The sequence below is a fragment of the Anoplopoma fimbria genome, chromosome 11 (assembly GCF_027596085.1).
Source record: "Anoplopoma fimbria isolate UVic2021 breed Golden Eagle Sablefish chromosome 11, Afim_UVic_2022, whole genome shotgun sequence".
Taxonomy (NCBI): domain Eukaryota; kingdom Metazoa; phylum Chordata; class Actinopteri; order Perciformes; family Anoplopomatidae; genus Anoplopoma; species Anoplopoma fimbria.
The window spans coordinates 15,089,174-15,110,196 of NC_072459.1; the positions used below are offsets into that span (position 1 = coordinate 15,089,174).

At 41.1% G+C, this 21,023-nt stretch overlaps 2 protein-coding genes across 4 annotated transcripts; both read right to left on the bottom strand.

Annotated features, from left to right (window-relative positions):
- Positions 1-3,082: 3,082 nt before the first annotated feature.
- Positions 3,083-15,436, bottom strand: tlk2 (tousled-like kinase 2). 3 transcript variants are annotated; one of them, XM_054607453.1, is made up of 21 exons: positions 14,742-15,436; positions 13,635-13,717; positions 11,861-11,938; positions 11,694-11,763; positions 11,562-11,605; positions 11,301-11,399; positions 10,305-10,406; positions 9,957-10,049; positions 9,482-9,592; positions 9,165-9,301; positions 8,604-8,756; positions 8,434-8,500; positions 8,229-8,326; positions 8,058-8,139; positions 7,386-7,477; positions 7,162-7,251; positions 6,815-6,984; positions 6,423-6,561; positions 4,987-5,098; positions 4,606-4,713; positions 3,083-4,343 (listed from the first exon to the last, which is right to left on the bottom strand). In XM_054607453.1, the coding sequence occupies exons 2-21, from the start codon at positions 13,713-13,715 to the stop codon at positions 4,170-4,172; spliced, it is 2,100 nt and encodes a 699-aa protein (XP_054463428.1). In that variant the 5' UTR covers positions 13,716-13,717; positions 14,742-15,436; the 3' UTR covers positions 3,083-4,169. The 3 variants fall into 3 exon arrangements, with proteins under 3 accessions (XP_054463428.1, XP_054463429.1, XP_054463430.1); XM_054607454.1 differs by lacking the exon at positions 14,742-15,436 and adding an exon at positions 14,594-14,658; XM_054607455.1 differs by lacking the exon at positions 11,301-11,399 and having other exon boundaries at positions 14,742-15,435.
- A 236-nt stretch (positions 15,437-15,672) lies between these two features.
- On the bottom strand, positions 15,673-20,034 carry mettl2a (methyltransferase 2A, methylcytidine). Its single transcript, XM_054607464.1, has 9 exons — positions 19,520-20,034; positions 18,535-18,623; positions 18,050-18,306; positions 17,492-17,541; positions 17,318-17,378; positions 17,080-17,219; positions 16,868-16,974; positions 16,380-16,445; positions 15,673-16,281 (listed from the first exon to the last, which is right to left on the bottom strand). Exons 1-9 carry the CDS (start codon positions 19,669-19,671, stop codon positions 16,079-16,081), a joined length of 1,125 nt encoding a protein of 374 aa, XP_054463439.1. The 5' UTR covers positions 19,672-20,034; the 3' UTR covers positions 15,673-16,078.
- Positions 20,035-21,023: the final 989 nt, after the last annotated feature.

Sequence of the window (21,023 nt, forward strand, 5' to 3'; positions counted from 1 at the left end):
GGAGGTTGTCGCCCAAGATTTCACGGTACATGGCCCCGTCCATCCTCCCCTCGATGCGGTGAAGTCGTCCTGTCCCCTTAGCAGAGAAACACCCCCAAAGCATTTTGTTTCCACCTCCATGCTTGACGGTGGGGATGGTGTTCTTGGGGTTATAATCAGCATTTCTCTTCCTCCAAACACGGCGAGTTGAGTTGATGCCAAATACCTCGATTTTGGTCTCATCTGACCACATTACCTTCTCCCAAGCCTTCTCTGAATCATTCAGTTGTTCATTGGCAAACTTCAGACGGGCCTGTACATGTGCCTTCTTGAGCAGGGGGACCTTGCAGGCGCTGCAGGATTTTAATCCATTACGGCGTAGTGTGTTACCAATGGTTTTCTTGGTGACTGTGGTCCCAGCTGTCTTGAGATCATTAACAAGTTCCTCCCGTGTAGTTCTGGGCTGATCCCTAACCTTTCTCATGATCATCGATACCCCACGAGGTGAGATCTTGCGTGGAGCCCCAGACCGAGGGCGATTGATGGTCATTTTGTGTTTCTTCCATTTCCGAATAATCGCACCAACAGTTGTCTCCTTCTCACCAAGCTGCTTTCCGATGGTCTTGTAGCCCATTCCAGCCTTGTGCAGGTCTACAATCTTTGCCCCGACGTCCTTAGACAGCTCTTTGGTCTTGCCCATGGTGGAGAAGTTGGAATCTGATTGATTGATTCTGTGGACAGGTGTCTTTTATACAGGTAATGAATTGAGACAGATGTCTTTCATACAGGTAACGAGTTGAGATTCAGAGTACTTTCTTAAAGTGAAAGGACTAATCTAACCGATATGTGGGAGCCAGAATTCTTGCTGGTTGGTAGGGGCTCAAATACTTATTTCACTCGATCAAATGCAAATCAATTTATAACTTTTATATAATGTGATTTTCTGGATTATTTTTTTTATATTCTGTCTCTCACTGTTAAAATAAACCTACCATAACAATTATAGATCGTTCATTTCTTTGTCAGTGGGCAAACTTACAAAATCGGCAAGGGATCAAATAATTATTTCCCCCACTGTATACAGTACACTGCATAATTCTCTACCACTTAAATTCCCCCATATTGGTTGTTTGCACTCCTTCTGATGCAAATTCAAAAAAGGCCCCACAGGAATGCACTACTGTCACTGTTTCATTGTTGTCATGTTTTTCTCTGCTCTGGATCAATAGGATCGTGGTAGCTGGTCCTCTGCCTGCGCAAATCAATTTAGAACTTTTATTGATATGCATATTTATTGCTGTTGGTGTGAATTGTTGTGATGTAAAATATTTGCAATCCTGTAATTCGCAATTTTTTGTTATTTGTTAAGCCCCTAGTGTGTCAAATATGTTTTTCTCTCCATTTCCCAGGTTTAGATGCCTCGATTGGGAGTGGGGATAAGCTCTGCAGCGGTAAGGCACCAGGTGTGAACGAGATTTGCCCTGAGAAGCTAAAGGTTCAGGACATTGCTGTCTGAGGATAATAATTGGAGCATCACACTCCTCAGCCTCTGTGGGAAAACTTGTGAGGAAGGGACTGATTGTTGGACTTCAGATTACCGAAGACCAACAGTGGACCATCACTTTACCCTTACAGGATTACTAGAGGGATTGTTGAAGTTTGCTGATCCATGTTTTTATTGGACTTAGACCACTTACAACTTGTCCAGCACGTAGTCTTGTGGGGGTTACTATGAGAGTATGGTGTACTGCAAGGGCCATTGCTACGAGCCATCCGGTCCTTATGTAACAGATGTGAGAGTTGTGTCTGTATTGTAATATGTTTTCAGTGGATGTTGGTCTCCGACATGATTGCGATTTTCATGGTCAGAATCTCAAGGCACAGCCAGGGTCAGGATAGTGCTGTTTTGCGAACACAGAATTGCTTTTCTTTGCCGATGATGTGGTTCTGTTGGCTTCATCAGGCCAAGAGAAATGAATCAGCACCTGTGAGGCCATGGTTGTCTGCCGAGAAGCGGTGATTTTTACCATTGTAGCCATCGTAGTGAGTTTAGGATAGTGACTGAAAGAATGAGATTGAAATCGGCTTAAAGGTGTTCCTCCATAAAATGCATCTGATCACGATGGGCACCTTCTTTTAGAGGTTTTTTTTTTTTTGGGGGGTTCAACTGGTAGGAGACACCGGGGGGAGATTTCTATATCCCATCCAGCCTAGGAATGCCTCAGGATCCCCCCAAAGAGGAGCTGAAAAACAGAGGTGGGTAAAGGGAAGTTTGGACTCCATGTTTTTCCACCTTTTGGCAAAGGTTTGTCCTGCCTGATTGGCTTACCCTGATATTCTTACCCTAACTCTAACCAATCTCACTCTTAATGCCTAAGGCCATGTCAACACATGTACAGATATTTCTTAAAACTTATGGCCTCTAGTCCACATGCAAACAGATCAATAGATCCCTATAACAGATTTTTTTATAACGCTTTACAAGGTGTAGATTTATAAAAACTCTGGCTACTCATGTGTGGAAATGTTAAACGGAGTGTTTGGGAAATGATGACGTCTTTCCACAACAGATGGTTTCACTTTAACAACCAGATGTATAAATAAATGTGTGTGTGTGTGTGTGAGAGAAAGAGTGAGAGTTAGAGAGACCCACTGAATGTTGTTTGTATTAATGTTGTCCATCTCCTGACAGAAGCATGGTGACCGTACCTGATCTATGAATGAGAGACAATGTTCATCGTGATGCTTAACTCATTTGATAGCTACACTACATTAACATTTACCATGACATCAGCCCTTTCTAAATCAACATCATAATTGGCATTAGTTTGTTTTCTGACAGTTAAAAAGTATTTTGTTCTATGTACTCACTAATCAGAGAATATAACCCTAATTGAATATAACTGAATTTGAAGACCAAAAGCCAACACTAGCTAGATGAGGCTGGATGTGAGTTTTTTTCTAGAAAATATCTTTGATTTATAGTCTGGAACGCCAATTTTCTTTAATTTTAAAGTGTAGAATAAAAAGACATAACAAAAGTTATTCGTTCAAAGAAAGCACTCATGGTAAATCCAGTAAGACAGAGGCCCAGAACAACAAACACATTTTAACCAATAGTATTTAATGGTTTATGCAACTCTCTGCTAAGGCCCAATCTCCCCCAACAGTACTATTAGGTAAACCAGTCCCTTGCATTTTATTGGCCAAAAATAAATTCAAACATTGCTAAATAAATATGTGTGTTTATGGTAGGGGGTCAATCAAACAATAACAGTTCTAATTAAAGGCAACTTGAAAAACACAACAGTTTTCTCCATAAAACTGGTTAAATTTAAAAGTTTTTAAAAAAATGTAAAAAGGGTAATTTCTCAACAGCTTCCACTCCATATCAAGTAACACGACTCTAAAACCATTCGTTATAAAAATGGAGGTGGAACACTGCCACCAGCTGGAAGTTATAAGCTTTGGTCATAGGAGTTTGAGGAGGAAACGGGAGAGGGTAAGGTGAATAGTAGCTTATGTTCCTCCTCATAAACTATCTGGGTTTGGAATTTCAGAAGGGGGCAGGGGATCCCAGAACAGCAGATTGGGTGACATAGTGCCATAGATATTTTGGGTTCAATACAATAACTGGCCAGACTGGTTCTCTTAGTTAGGTTCATTGAGAGGAGAACAAACAAAACGTTTGAGCTTGGGGAGTCCAGACTACCATGGACCAGAATGGCTCATGCATGTGTGTATGTGTCAGTGCGTATGGGTCCCAGGCCTACCGCAGTCCTTTCCATCTGGCCAAGCTGAAGCAATTCTACACTTCTTTTAATTTTCTCTTTTTTTTTAAGCAGAAAAGAACAACCCCAAACACTGAAGCTTACTTTTCACCAACACAGTTCCAAACCTCTTACTGTGCGAGTCGTCCAGGGCTTTGACCCCCAGAACAATGCCACCATTTTGAGAAAGGAGGACAGGTGGGCTGGGATGGGTGGACATGAGATGGATGAAGGGTGACGTGGGTCTCCCTTTCCAACCCGTCCATGACTTCTCACCCACCCCTTGCCGTCCTCTGACCTGTTTCTCTTTCTCTTCATGGCAAGGTGGGAAGCTGTTGGGAGGGGGGACACGGATTGGCGTCGCCCCCGCCCCACCCCACTCTTTCGAATGGATCAGTCAATCAGTCAATGGGCGTGGGCTCAGTTTGAGGCGCTGCTGTTGGAGGAACTGGATGTGGAGGCCACAGCCATGCCCGAGGTGCCAGAGGAGGCCACCGACTTGCGGATGTGAGGCATGAGGAAGGGGTCACTGGCCAGTTGGTGCACATCGATGCGGTCCTCCTTACGGTAGACTAGACAGCGCCTTATAAAGGCCTGGAGAAAGACAGAGTGAGAGTGGAATGACTAAGCAAATAAAAATCTTTAGCACAGAAACTAACCTTTACAATGTTTTGGTAAAAAAAAAAATTAGAAATTCCTTAATATGTACATGTTAACAAAAAACTCCTACAACTATGTACGTGAACATGAGGACTTTAAGAATTAAGAGAGAATACAAGGAGGGTGTGGTGGGAGTTGAAGATGCATAGAAGTGATTCAAAAATGAAGGAGACAAAACCAATGCAGAGTCCAGTACCTTAGCTTCAGGTGTGACTACTGGTTTAGGGGGAAACTGCACATCTGTTGCCTTCAGTATGGTGTTCTCCTGCAGGATGTCCTGCTGGGACTGGTTGTGGCCGAAGGGCTGAAGTGCAAAGAGAAGGCGATGAAGTGATGTTGAAATAAACCAAAATATGAACTAAATATATCAAGTGAAGAGGAACAAAGACATTTTATGGTGTTCATTACAACTGTACATACTTAAAGGTTACTTATTCTTCTTTTGTCTAAAGATCAAATTATTACATACAACTAAAAAGTAAATTCATGTCTCCAAAGGAAATGATATCTTTTGCATTTTATTGCATTTATAACAGATTTAATTGCTCAAATGTCTTCTTGCAACATATTTTCTTACCTTGCGACCATACAAACACTGGTAGAAAATGACTCCCACGGACCACACATCCACCTTGTTGGAGATTTTGGGTGGTTCCTTCCCAACCACAAAGCACTCTGGGGGCAGGTACCTAGAAGAGAAAGGGTTATATTAATCTGAATCAGTTTCAACGAATGAAATAGTCATGACAAGAAGACTTGTGTGTGTGAATAATCGTTGTCCAACATGATATCAACTCTCTGTCCTCGAATATGAAGTATTAACATTAGAGTGATTTTAGTAAACATTGTGCACTATGTGATCCTCAACAACCAGGGTCTGGGAGTTTACTTATTTGTGTCACAGGCATCTTGCTTAGGTGACCTTTGTGTGAGCATGAACATCAGGCAGCATGGTAGAAGTAATACAAGCATTAACCAAATGGACACTGGAGCTTTGTAAATTCATATACCAATACATACCTCAGTAATATTACAACTATGATTATTTCAATACATCAACACAAATATCTTGTGCAGCGATCACTTTTAGTCTTTTAACCACAACAGTACTGTCAGTGTCTTTTCACTCATTCGTAATCTCAAACCTTTCAATTTAAATTAAAACATTCACAAAAAAAACATAAGTGGTAAAACTGAGTGAAACTCTCTCTAAGAAAGTAGACACCTCTGTGCTGAGATAAGTAGTATAACATAATTATGACTACTTTTTCATTTGATATCAATACCACCTTATGAGTGTCTGCAAATTCTGATTATAATAGCATACCATTTTTTATGTTTAATATCTATGTGTTAATAAGTATGCAACTTGCATGTTCTTTGCATTCTCTTCTGAAATGACAAACTCTACTCTTAGCCATGAACTTATCATCTGTTCGATTGCTGCTGGGATGAAATCCGTCGTATGTTAGCCATGAAAATGTTTAGCCTGGGGTGCTGCTTCTGGCAAACTCAAATAAATCCTGTATTCCGTCAGAGAGAGCTAAAGTATATGCAGTGCTTTCTATGCCAAGTGGAAAACTCAATGCTACAGCGTTTTACCAAGTGATTCAAAGGGAATTCCCTTACATGTTTTAACAGATATACGGTAAATAATAATAGTTTGGCTTTGATACCCAATAGAAGTTATTTTTGCATTATAAGATTTGCTGTATTGCTCTCTGTGTATTTTTCTCAAACTTCTTTATCGTTTCCAACAACGTCTATTGATGGATTCTGCATCAAAAAACACTGCACAGATTCGGCCATTTTATTTTCCTTCTACAGCATAAAATGTCTCCACACAGAAATGATTACTTTCAGTCATAGAGAAGTATTCCAGCCCTGACTACCTAACATAAATTTGACCCTTGAGGACAAATGCTCACTAGTAAAAGATAAAAAGCACAATTTATTATATCACAGATGGTGGCACCCCTCCAGCAGAGTGGCATCTTCCAGTGTAAATCTTACCAGTATGTTCCTGCTCCCTGTGACGTCAGCTCCATCCCGTCCACGGAGTTGTAGCTGTCATCATCCATGATCTTCGACAGGCCAAAGTCTGTGATCTTGATCTCCCCACAGGCAGTGCCGTTCACCAGGAGGATGTTACCTGTGCAGGGTGAGGAAAGGATTTACAGGCATGAGAGAAAATGTCTGCATAATTCAGATTTTAAAGTCACATTTTGAGTCGAAAATTACAAAATTCTTTCTATCATCACTACTATAACGGCAGTGGTAAAAGTGGTTCGTTTAACTGACAGTTTTACTGCTAGTTTAATTTGAAGTAGAAATGTGCCAAGAAAACTAAAACTAGATCATGCAATCTCATAGAGTTTAAGAGGTATTGAGGTGTGGACACCCACCAGGTTTAAGGTCATAGTGGATAATGGGCGGTCTGATCTCGTTGAGGTACTTCAGGGCGTTGACAATCTGCATGATGATGGAGCGGCCCTCTTTCTCTGACATGAGCTTGTGCTGCTTCAGGTAGAAGTCCAAGTCATTTCCCTCGCAGTACTCCAGGACTGTGCAGAACCTGTTCCAAAATAAGGCTAAAGTATTTATCCATCTTTAAAGGATTTTGTACAACAGATTAGAATAAAGTTCTTAAGGTTCTACATATTGACGAATAGATTAGAATTAACACAATCTGCATAAACATTAATATATATATTTTGGAAGGCACACAATTGTGATAGAGAAAAGGACTTACGAGTCGGTGTCAAGCGAAAAGTAGTCGTAGAGTTTAACTATTCGTGGGTGGTCCAGTTCTTTATGGATTCTATATTCTCTGCATGCGTGTCTGAAACAAAGAGCATTTCCAAAATGTACACCATTCATTTGAAATGCGGATCTGATGGTTTACTCAATGATGAACAGAACATATTTCATAGTCATTGTATATACACACACTATAGTATTGCAAATGAAACTCACTTGTGATAATTTTCTTTCTTCTCATCCCTCCAGTTCTTGTTTAACTGGTGGATTTTGACCGCAACATACCTTTGCTCTGTTAAGTCAAAGGCCTGGAAAAGAAATGTCTCATATTAGTTACGAACTGCATTTGGCATTATTTTCAGCTGCAGTGAGGCTCTTGCTACACATTAAATGCCTGTGTCCATTCATCTTTTTTTTTTTACAGCTATGACGGCAGATTCTAGGAACAGCGCTCACATTCTGTCATTTACTTCGAAATGTTTCCGATGTAAAATTAGTTCAACGTAAAGAAACACACATCCTCAAATATTTTCCAAAGTATGTGCAGCACAACCATTCTAGCCACTCTGAGAATATGAGCATGTTAGTGTTCACCAGTGTAACACTAACATGCAATTTCTGACCACAAAAATTACCACAGATTCGAATAAAAATAAAAACTATTTTAAAGCAGTAGAAAACTGGTATTCATTTGCACTCTATTGTATATGATTGTGCCAAATTGTGAATGAGAAATTATGCTGCCCTTTCTCTATCTGACATACAGGATGTTTTGGCAAAGGTATACACTAATTCAAAAACAGAAACTACAAGGTATTTTAAGTCTATTAACCATTTAAAAAAAGAAATGGTTCTGCATTAAAAAGGGAAAGATGAAGTTTCTCTTACCTTGTAAACTTCACTGAAACCTCCCCGTCCAAGTAAATAGAGTAGCAGGTACCGGTCATTTAGCGTAGGGTGATCTTTGAATCTGCACAGGATGAAGATATGTAATTAAAGATTGCACAGGGACACTTCACCCGACAAACCAGGAAAGGGCCATATAAGAAGAAATCATACTGAGAATTATCCTCATTGTGGATCCTTTTCAGCTCGCGAATGTGGAGGTTTCGCACTCGCTCCAACCTCTCCAGCTCCGCCTGGATCTCTGCTTCCTCCTGTAAAAAGGACAACAAAATAAAAAATCTGTGCAGTTAAGAAAACAACTAAACAAAGAGAGAGACCACAATAAGCATTATCCCCTTAAAAAAGAATCATGCATTACCTTCTTTAGGTGGCCTAGTCTTAGTTTAAAGATTTCCTCTTGTTCGTGGTACTCTGCCTGCGATAACCTGGAAGGACACAGAAGGAACCTCAGTTCAACATTGAATATGCAAGCAGCGGGAAAATGGCTTGTATGAAAAAGAAGATAAATAACAAACAAAAGCAACGTACGCTTCACTTTCTGTTCCATTGGTTTTGCTTTTGCGTTTGTTTTGCTCCAGGCTTGGAGGTGGAGTCTGGGCCATGGAGGGCGGCTTGCGTTTGGCCAGCAGCTTCCTCTGTCTTTCAATGTCCTCCCGCTGGGAATTGATCCTTTCTTGTTGTCTGAAAACAGATGACACAATGCAATAACCTGTAGATCTAATGCATTTCTCGCCTTACAGTATGCTGCTGGCTTTGCTTGTACAGAGGATGTGCTCTCATAAAACTTTAGGCAGAGGCCACACATGAAGATTTTAAGGTACGATGTTATGTAGTCCAGCTCTCAGTTTCAGCAGTATGGTCGAAATTTGCGTTTTCTTGCCCTGCTGTTATTTGGCTCTTTTTATATATATATATATATATATATATATATATAGATTGTATTGATATATATATGTTTGAACCCAGTTGTAAATCACTGCCCCCTGTCTTTGAAGCATGTGGCTAGGGATTAAACAGTGCACCTCTAAAAATCATAATATGGAGAAAGGGTGAAGGGATACGCTAAAGTAAAAAATATCCAGTTCTCACTTGATAAGGTTTTGGAAGGCATATCCATCCGTCCACTGCTCAGTGAAAGACGCTCCATGTCTCACTGTGGTGAAGTGACCAAGTCGAAGCCTGTCCTGCATGCTTTTGTCCCGGCATGCCATCTTCTCCTGTTTGGACTGAAGGAAGAACAAAGTAATACAGGCTTTTTACTACATGTGGCTTAAATAAACGGTTCTAATTCCCTCATGTATTATATAAAAAAATAAAAAAATAAAATAAAAAAAAAGCCCACAATGATCCGCACTCTTAGGGAACTAATAATTTAAATACGTCAATGTTCTATGAGACCAAATTACTTTTTCAATCAGCAGCTTCTTGGACATGGTCACACACTTATTTAAGCGTTCCTTGTATCGTTCCAGCATTCTCTGCTGTTCGTCAATCTGTCTTCTCAGATCACAGTTTGCCTGGAGCAAAACATACAAACGAGCAGGAAAAGGGTCAGGTAAATAATAATATACATTACATTACATTACATTACAGTCATTTAGCAGACGCTTTTATCCAAAGCGACTTACAGGAAGTGTATTCAACATAGGTATTCAAGAGAACTACTAGTCACCAGAAGTCATAAGTGCATCTCCTTTCTTAAACAAGCATCTTAAAGCATAATATACATAAATGTTCATTTGTTTATACTTGTACAAACTGAAGGAATGTGTCAACTCTAACACGCCACAACTGAAAAACCAAGACAGAGAACATTATATTATCAAAACCATCAAAAACAGCAAGCAGAGTAGCAGGGATGAAATGTAATGAGATTAGTACCCGTAGCAAATCGTCTATTCGGCCCTCCTTCTTCTCCAGGTCAGAGTTCTTGTTGTTCTCCATTGCTGTTAGTTTCTCTATAGTAAGGTCAGACTACAGGGTACAGTGAGCAGAAAAACAGTGTTTATGTTAATGGTGGATCATTTTTGTATCAGTGAAAAATGTAGCACAACAAGTAGTCCCATATCACAAAATCAAAAGAAAAAATCTATAATCTTAAAAGCTGCTCATTGGTTGCCAATTGCAAATGTATTGGTTTATATACCAATTTTATAACAACTGTTTTTGGAATTATAATAACATTTGAATTGGGTAACAGCCAGCCAGCCCTGAAGGCATGTCAAGTACCTGTGTGGCTTTGTGGAGCATGTGAAGAGATGCAGGCTTCAGCGAACACGTCGAGTGCTCTGTGTTGGCCGAGCTTATGGAGGACGGGCTTCCCTGCTGCACCTGGGAGGCAGAAACATTCTTCCAATAAAAACTTTACACAGACAGATGGTGTCTTAATGTTTGAATTTCATCACATTAAAGAATTTATGAAGACCTGCAGCAGCCAGCCATAATAAAACAAGGTACCAATGTGGCGAAAACATTTACATGAAAATGATGACCAGTGAAAACTTGTTGTAACAACTCAAACAAACTATCTGTCGCATGAGTGAGTTTAATTCTCACCAAAAATAATAAACGTCAGGGTAGAGTTACAAAATCCTTAAAGTTTTTGTCATTCGGGGTGCCAAGAGAGCTCGCTGCGTGCATGTTCCGGGACGGGCTCACTTGCTATTCACAACCAACTTAGGTAACCTTGTGCCTATTCCGTTGCAACCGTTGGGACTGATAAAGTGTCACAACCTTCGCACAATGACTAATTTCACTATCAGAAATTTGATCAATTTGGTCTGATAACATTCGGAGAGGAGACCAGAGAGTAGTATTCATTTTTTTCACGATTTTAAAACCTTATTTTATATAATTGACAATTTTTCTTTAAAACATTCAAATTAGGCTGGTTTGTTAATAACAAGTTACTGTGGTACGACAAGGTGTGGGTAACATGTTGATCTAAACTATTTTCTTTTATCATTTTGCTGTCAGTATGTTTATAACCATTTCTAAAATATGTTCCATTTCATTACTGGTTTCCTTGGTTTAAGTCTTTGTACAGAAGAGTGTTTGAATCTGTAATTGTTGCCAACAGTGTTTACAGACCACATAACATTCTTCCCACTTGTAAGCAAACTTGACCTAGTGATGCTAAAATCAAGCGTGGAAGAGAGAATAGCAGCAAAGAGTGTTGATAGATTTAAAAAAGCATGAGACAGATCAAAGAGAAAACATGCTCACCGTGACAGGGGGGTTGGAAAGTGAGTGTTGTGGGGAAGAGCGGACCACTGGTGGAACTCCCCTGGCAGGGCTGGTACCAGGACCGCTACCTCCCGCAAACTGACAGACACGTAAAGAGAGAAGAACTAAATTCAATAGAAAGATCAAAACGGCTAAAAAGGGGGTTAGAAAGGAAGTATGAAAAGTTAATACTGAAGCAGGAGTGTTGCTGGATACACACTTAGTACATCAAAGTAACTGAAAACATTTTCTTCCACTCACCTCAAAATAATCACTAATTTTATGTCCCCTTGCACCTGCTTTGCCTAGAAGAGAGATGCGAGGAGTTCAGAGAGAGAGAGGCTGATATTTGGGATACGTAATGAGAGGATCATAGCATTGGGAAAATCTTACCTTGGCTGCTGTCAAAATGGTCTGCTTTCCGTTTTCTTACTCTCTGGTCATTTGCTTTTTTCTCAGGAGTCTGTCAGGAAAGTAGTTTGAATCAACACCATGTACAATAGGGCTACACAGACAGATAGTTGGCATGAAAATCTTGTTTATTAGTAACAGAGACTAACCTCAAGCTCTTTGTCACTGAGCGAGCCTACACTGCAAAGACTCTGGTTGGATGACTCATTTTGGTTCTGACCCGAGCCCTGTTAAAGTGAAGTAAAAATACATCAAAAATAAAACACAAGGAGCTAATACGCAAAGATGCAAAAAGCATGAAAATCATATATTCATAGAAGTGTATATTCAAAATGTGTGCACACTAGTGGTGTTAAGGACCGTTCTTAATCTGTGATCCGTACCGATCCCCCCCGTGGTTTGGCACACAAGTGAACTGCTGATTAATTACACAATTTAAGCATCATAGTGTGTAACAAAGTTTTCCCGATGATCATTATGGGCCAACATCTGCCTTTATGTTTTCTATTTGGAGATCCCTGATAACGTTACAATTTGAACAACAAATCTGCGTTGAAATTGACAGGAGCATGCACTTGATAGAGTGCACACAGAGTTAGGAAAATGGCTGAGGAACTGAGGGAAAGGATGCCGAGGTTTGGCCAAATACCGTCACCATTAACTTCCCACTGAATCTAAACCTGCAACCGTCCTAATGCCGGTTCCCTAGGTGATGCCTGTCAGTCAAATGAATCACATCAAAATTCAGCAGGCACTGTCCAATCAGGGAGAGACACTTAGTCATTCAGAGCACAGTACAGCTCCCTCACTGAACCCTCCTAAAATGGCTGAACATTAGGCATGCTGCTGGGGATATATCCCTTCCTCTGTGTGTCACCTTTCGATAATGTCATCCATTTTTCTCCTGTTCACCATGGTTTAGCTGTTCTTTTCTCTCTCACTCTCTAGAGAGCCGGAAGAATTTGCTTAATTTAGGAATGACAGCTTGTTGTTACCTTTTCCAGATATCTGGTTGTTTGATCAGACCTGTTCAAAAGGAAATGCACTTTCTAACAATTTCAGTAGGTCCTCTCTGTTCCATTACCAAAAGGTGTGCTCGCCCTTTGTCCTCAAATGAGGACATTTCCCCTTTCTTTTGAACCAACTCAGTGATAACAAAGAGAGAGCAGCATTGCCACAGGGCTGTTCAAGGTCAAGAATAAAAACTATGCTGCTCTGTGACATTGAAGGACTTTTAGACCATCAACCAATGTTTCTTCATAACCATTTGTTGACACACTTCCACCCCCCACCCTCCACACACACACACATTGCATCTCTTGTCATACAGGGTGGCTGTGGCATGATGCCTTAGCGAGAGCCGCCATTTTCTCTGCGGCAGCAGCCATGCCATGCTCTGGGCTCAGCTCTGCCTATGGCTGGCACAGGGCCCACTCCTGGCGCTGACTCTCGCTCCCTAACTGTTCCAAGATCACCTTCCACAAAGGCCGCTCCATCCATGTAGCAGGCAAGAGGATGGAAAGCATAATGCTGCCTCCCCTCACACCTGGTCAAAACAATTTCTGCATTCCTCCTCTGCCTTCATTCCTCCTCCCCCTACCACCCCCTGTCCTGTCTGTGGCCCTTTTTGGCAGGCATCATCCCTTGCATATGCAGCCTCAACATCATGAGCCAGGGAGAGATGCCATGTCACACTAGCCAAAAAACACAGACACAGCTCAACCTTCTCCAGAGACAGACAAAGAAAAGGAGTGGGACCAAGCTTGTCCGGGCCAAACAGCAGAATGATACTGAGACGGAGTGAGACAAAGAAAGGAAAAGATTCACAAAAATTTGTAAATGGAAGAAAATATGTGATTATAAGCACTTTGACAGGAGAAAGTTCACAGGCTACACCTCCGCGACACCTGCTGTAAAACAAACCTTAGCCACACCGACCCCAGTGAAGCGAGCCTCCAACAGCTCTTGCCGTCGGGGGTCCAGGCTATGCAGTTCCTCCATCATGGCTGTAGAGACAAGAGCAAAGATTAAAGAAGGCGTTGTTAGGTCTGGTATATTCAAGTGGGAGTGACGGATCACTGTTTCGTAAAGGCATTGGTTGTGATGAGTCATGGCTGTTTTTAGCTATATGGATGTGGAAAATTCCTGTTCTGAGTCATCAATAAGCCTGACAACAATGTTTTCCACTATCATCTGTGTTGCACCAGCCATGCAACTTGTGTACTCAGTTGAAATACTCACAGCACTAAAATGAACACAAATACAGCCAATAAGGGATACCAAACATACATCACACACTTGGGGCCAGATGTGTGGTCATTGCCTTCAAAATGATAGCATCATGTAATAACAACTTGGCATTATAGGCCTTAGTTACATGGCACTGGAGTTCTGAAAGGTCACTAATGGAGAGACTGCCAAGAATACTGGCAATGGAAAAGGCCACAACAGACAATAAGTGGCCAGTTTGCTACCCTGTGCAAAGGTTAACGTTTAAGTCACACGCCCTACTGCTACGTCTGTCTGCAATCTATAGCCTCCATACATTAAATAGTTTAAAACACACACCATTTGTGTGAATTAAGGGACAAATACTAACGTTAATCCGTATGTTTTAGTGTAACTTTACTCGGCTTTGGGTTTGCTGGCTCAGCTCTGCATAACTATTTGAAACATCATCATGATCAGCGAGGTGGCTAGCTAGCAGCGGATACATCACTGCTAGCATAGCGTTGCTTAGCTAGCATCGCGATGTCATAGTCGTGACGTTAAATATGGGAAACAAACAAGGCAAATGGTCATTAATGTTGTGCCAAAATGACAGCTGTCTGACTCTGACAAATCTGCAACAGTACGTGATTTGACAAACACAGGTAGCTAGCCTTTTGGTAGCCATCGGGCTAGCGTCACTCGTCTGTCAGGAGGAGCATCCTCTCGGGTCCGTGTTGTCAGGTGCTGCTGCCACGACACCTGTACAAAGACACATGTCCACATATACTCGTTTGCTCGACAACCTAACGGGATACGTACTGCTATTGAGTCTTTCTCTCGGTCCTCCGGGGGCCTGTTGTCAACCCTGACACCGTCCCCGTTGTTTCCCCGGTGCTCGGCAGACCCTCCCAGGCTAGGCCGCATCCACAGCCGCGTCCCTCGCGTGCTGACTGTTAACGTTCGAGACAAGGGGAGCGCGCGGTGCCGCTCGAGGTAGACGACGGTAGATTCCCTCGGAGGCCCAAGCCTGCCTCGCTGTGCTCCTTAGGCGGGGATCTCCATCACACCCCTCCTGACGGGGACCATACCGTGCCTATGCCGGGCAACTCGTCCCACACAATGGCGACCCTCGAGATTCTGCGTTTTTTTCTCCAGCAGGTATTGAAACTAGCGGTAGTTACCCCTATCTTTTTCTCCCCCAGTGGTGAGATCAATCTCGGGTCCTGGCTTTCAGCTCGATCAAAACAAAGTTCGGCTCCAGTTGCCTTCCTCGCCGCGGGGAAGAAACCAATCTGTTTCGGAAGTTGTGCTGTTGCAGGCGTTTCAGCTGAATCCGGATCGATTCGGTTCGGATCTCATGTTTTCACAATGTAAACAATAATCAGGAAAATCTCATATTCTCTCGTGAGATTGTTAAAGTATTTTCACCTTCGTTCAGTCCACGCCTGCCCCAAATCTCTTGTCTGGACCAATGGCAAATCCCTCTGTACACAATACAATTTAGCAGCGCCCACCCAGGCAACCACCAAGATGATCACTTATCAGAAAGTTGCCATTCCCATGGTGTTCACACCCACACACTGCATTCATATAATATCAGTACATTGCAAAGTAAGCCCCCACCACCAAACACCTAAATAGCTATTCGATCATAAATAGGGGTTCAACTATACCAGACATTTAATGGAAAGTATGCCAAGTACAATAAGGACCTACATCATGAAGAAAGTGATTTCTTTGTCAAACAAAACACTTGTGAAAGCACCTTTATTGATTTTGCATGTACAAATATGTCATGAAGTTGTTATTATTAAAATCATGCCATTTATTTCAAACACCAGCTTGTTAAAACAGCATCTGGCAGAATAGAAGTATTTAAAAAAGGGGTAACCAGCCCTTTCTCAGATTACTGAACTCATCAGCACAAAATGAGAAATTATCTCTCTTGTAGGCAGAATTGCAGCACCATCAGGAACACTCGCAATAAAACAAGTCCATCAACATTATGGCAGCCGAGATAGTGTAAGGCCTTTACAGCATGTGACCATCTAGTTGCATCCCCTTTATCACAATCACAATAGAGCTTCTCATTTCCATACATCCTCAGAAAAAAAGCCTCCACCGCCTTGATTTGAGCTCCTAGTTTCAGTTGTAGTTCAGGTGACGGTCAAGCCAGGCGGGTCCTCTCCCCTGTCTTGGTCCTTGGTCTCAAGTGGCTGAGCTCGAGCCTTGCGGTACTTGCACTGGATCCACACCCTGTACATGGTGAGCTGTTTGCCTCTATTCACCTGTAGCCTTCTGTCAACAAGGTTCTGCACTTTCTCAAGCCCGGCCTCAGTGAACATCTCATGTAGCTCATCTGAAACAGACGGAAAGACAGAAATATATTCATATACATGATTAAATAACAATTCTACAAAGTAATCCAAAATTTTTAATTAATGTCTTTATTTTTACCTTGAGTAAAGAAATACACTCTTGTTCCATCACCTCGGACATAAAAGTTTTCAGATAGACACCTTCCTAGAAGTAAGGGGACACAACACACATATTATTCTACAACAAATAACAAACCTTAATTTATCACTTACAGTATGCATTAATGCAGTGCCGTTTTAATCTACAGTGTACAATTAGAAGTACTGCAGGTATTGAGCAGCAAGACTTACACTTAGTATCTACCTTAATCTACCATAATATTATTTAACATAATTAGAAGCAGCATACTTTTCATTTAAAATGGCCAACACAGAAAATTACTCTGGTGTGACTTAAGGCGACAATCCATTCTGAAATGGTGCCACAAGAAAAAAGGACCTAAGTAGGCTGACACATATTGAAGGATGAACACTAATAATAGGCCATGTTTAAGGGAACTTTCTGGAATCTGGACGTTTTGAACAGCTATTTGGACTGGAGCCTTGCAGGACTTCCGTCTGACTAACCTTTCTTGAAGCGAAGCTGTGCCATATCGTAGCGTCCATAGTCTCTGAGCAGCATCACTCCCCCAGGCTTCAGCAGCCGCGCTAATCTACTGATGGATTCCTGCATCCTGAGACAGGGTGAAACTTTAGAGAGCCGCTGCTTTATTCAATGACTCACACTGAGGGAAAACCAAAGAGACGAGAAGTAGAAAGACTGAGGAAGAAGGTCATACTTGTTGGGATGCAACGCTGATAACACAAAGATTAGCACTATAACATCAAGGGTTCCATCAGAGACGGGGTAATTGGCTTCCACATCACTCAAGTCATGAACAAAGGCGAAGCAGCGCCCAGGGTCGTACTCTGGATTACTCTGAAGACAAGAAAGCAATTTTAATTCACCAATCAGCCCACAACCGTAGAGATGAATCCATCTATCAACATATCATCCTTTCATTAATCCCATTTTACCTTGACTAGCTCCACAGCAGTGCTGGAGAAATCACAGCAGTAAACAAAGAGTCCCGGGTCACTGCAAAGAGCAGAGAGGCAGTTATACCTTTAAGTGCACATCATAAGACAGAAGCAGAGAACTCTACTTGTCAAACAGCGAAAAAGACACGTCAATGCCTTGACTGCACTTACTTGTTTGTCTTCAGTATTGGAAAAACAGTATTGCCTACACCGCAGCCGACCTGCCCAATAAACATCAATTAATATAGCGTTTATTTTATTTACTCAATGTCAAACACCAACACATACAGTAGCAAAGTTTGTTTCTGAAAAACAAAAGATGCCAAAATTACTAGAAAAAGCTCCCAGGTCTGACAAATTAATTTCAAAAGAAAATGTTTTAAAGTGGTTAAATTGACAAAATGATCAGGAATACCACAATGTGATGCATGCGAGTTTAGTACAAAAGTAGGAGACTGCTCTCAAAGCATTATGCACAATACAAAACGAACATCACAAAATGTTTTTGGCCATTTGATTCAAAAAAGTCAAAAAAAAAAACTTTTTGCTCTTCAGTCAGTTAAAGATGATGTATTTATTTAAGTAAGTGCAGCAGTTGATTCGAATTTTAAGCAATTCTTTATCAAATTTACAAAAAATTTATTTTTGCCCCAAAGTTAACAAAAATACATTGACATTTTTGGGGGATAACTTACTAATAGAAAGACAATAGATGAATGAATCTCTTACCTCCAGTATGCGATATGTGGCAGAAGAGCCAAGGATGTCTGCATCGGTTGCAACTTCTCTTCTGTGTTCTTGATCCAGACTCTCCTGTTGACCATCATCTGAGTCAGAGACTTCAAGACGTGACTCATGGTTAAGGCTACACTGGGGGGCCAACTCTGGGAACTCTGTGAAGAGCCAGTGACGGTCTTTGAAAAATCGATTCTCATGGATTGTGTAAAAACCATTCCAAAACTCATTTGCTCGGCTGTCATATTCCTCTGCAAAAAAAGATAAGGCAGTAAAGAGTGAGAATAAACTCATAATCTAGAACACATTGCAATGATTACAAATCAACAGCAACCAGTCAATTTCTGTTTATTTTAACACACGGATCACATACAACTGAGTCGAAAATAACATTAATACATATACAACATAAGGATCAGTTATAGTTCTATAACTGATCCTTGATTCCAGTCATGTGTATAACACACCAACAATGATACCTTGTTTCTCTGTGGGTAGAGGTTGATTGTTTTCTAAGACTTTCTTCCTAGCAGAGGCTTCTTGTTCCTCACTCCACTCCACATTGTCCCTGCAGACAACAGAGCACTATTATTCAGTGTGTTGAAGTGATGTGGTGAATAACATAACATGAAATAACATAAATATTTGACAGTGACACTGAAATTCTGAAAGTTAAAGGCTTTTATGTCATTCAGTAAAGGCTGGTAAACAGGTACAAGATGATACTCAAAACTTTGTTTGGTTATTATTGTGCTTACCAATAAACTGATGTTCATCTGATGAATGTATGAAAATATGCATGTGTCTAAAAAATATTGAAAATATGTAATATTAAAGTCTCATTACATGATTTATTATAGATAAAACTACACTCTGTCAAATCGGTGTCATTTACATGCATTAGCACAGAATCCCAAATTTGCCCAGAATGTCTTGATCATCTGTATAGCATGAAACAAAAGGCATCTGTCAAAAGAAAGGAAAAGGCTAGACACATCACATATCGTTAATTTAGAAGACAGAAAGGAACAATACTAATAGATACCATCATTTCATCCACATGTGATTATTGCAATTCAATTATAATAATAAGTATTAATATTATTAAATTACCAGTTAACGTTATATGAATAGATGATACTATATGACCTGAGAAAATATTATATTTTCCTATAAGCATCATGAAAATACATCATGAACATTGCAAGACAACATTAAGACCTGTCCTTTGGTAACCTCCTATCAAAACAAACAGAAAGTTATAGCTACTAATCAATAGCTTTTACATTTGCTTATTGTTAGATAAAATCAATTCTGCAAAAAAACCCAAAAAACATCCATACAAATAACGTACTGCAAACAATAAGAGCGAGTTTGAGGCCTCAGCCAGGGGACACTGGCTCTGACAGGGATGCACACCAAACATCTGTCCGCTCTTTTGGGTTTCTAGGATAAATGACCCACCATGCGTTGTGCTGGAAGACCTGCCGCGGGTCTGTGAGGAAACGTGTCCCGAACAGAGGCCTCTTCACATCTCCGGTGGTTGAATCTGACATGACCAGTGATGTTTCGCTGCTGCCTTCCTCCACACCGACCACGGCATGGGGCGCCGCCATGTTCGGACTGACGCGTCGGAAAAGGGGCCGTGCAAACTAAGCGTGCTACGTTCAGGGACTCTCTAAAATATTGTTATTTAGACTAAAAACACAAATGCAACTCGAATTTTTCTTAGTCTCAAACATAGACTGTGACCGTAACGCAATATTAAGAAGGCGGGGAGTGTGGTTCTGTAATTTGGTTGGGGTTTTTTTTAGTTTTAAAAAAATGTACTGCTTGCATACAACTCGAGGCACATTTTCGCGATATATTTTCCTCTACAATTTTGTCTGCGAAGTAGCCAGCAGTACTCCCCTCTCACTCGCGGAAGAACGGGCTGCACCGTCAAATATCTGATAAATCACAGCATATATATGTCACATATCATCCAGCTCTGAACTCTGTCCTACAGGCTGCTTGAAAATAAAATGATCTGCACAATACTTTCATACTGCACCTCTACTGGTGTGCCGTAGCATTTGATCAGTGCAGTGTTTATACACTAGAGGGAGACCTACGCCAGGATTATCTTTGCTATGGTCCACTGGTGTCATTCTGACCCACATGAATGTTGAGAATTCCTATACTGAGGTTGCACTGGTCAACAATGAATTTATGGTTTGAGTCTAGATGGGTTAGTTTTTACCAGTCCTATCAAACAAACAAACAGCAGTTTCTCACATGTAATTTGTACAGATATGTAAAACATTAAAATTACAAACTTTTAAACTGGTTATTTTGTACATTTGTGGATTGATTATTGATTTTGACCTCTAACATACACTCACCGGCCACTTTATTAGGTACACCTTGCTAGTACCGGGTTAGACCCCCTTTTGCCTTCAGAACTGCCTTAATTCTTCGTAGCACAGATTCAACAAGGTGTTGGAAACATTCCTCAGAGATTTTGGTCCATATTGACATGATGGCATCACGCAGTTGCTGCAGATTTGTCGGCTGCACATCCATGATGCGAATCACCTGTTCCACCACATCGCAAAGGTGCTCTTTTGGATTGAGATCTGGTGACTGTGGAGGCCATTGGAGTAAAAGTGAACTCATTGTCATGTTCAAGAAACCAGTTTGAGATGATGTGAGCTTTGTGACATGGTGTATTATCCTGCTGGAAGTAGCCACCAGAAGATGGGTACACTGTGGTCATAAAGGGATGGACATGGTCAGCAACAATACTCAGGTAGGCCGTGGCGTTTAAACGATGCTCAATTGGTACTAAGGGGCCCAAAGTGTGCCAAGAAAAAATCCCCCACACCATTACACCACCACCACCAGCCTGAACCGTTGATACAAGGCAGGATGGATCCATGCTTTCATGTTGTTTACGCCAAATTCTGACCCTACCATCTGAATGTCG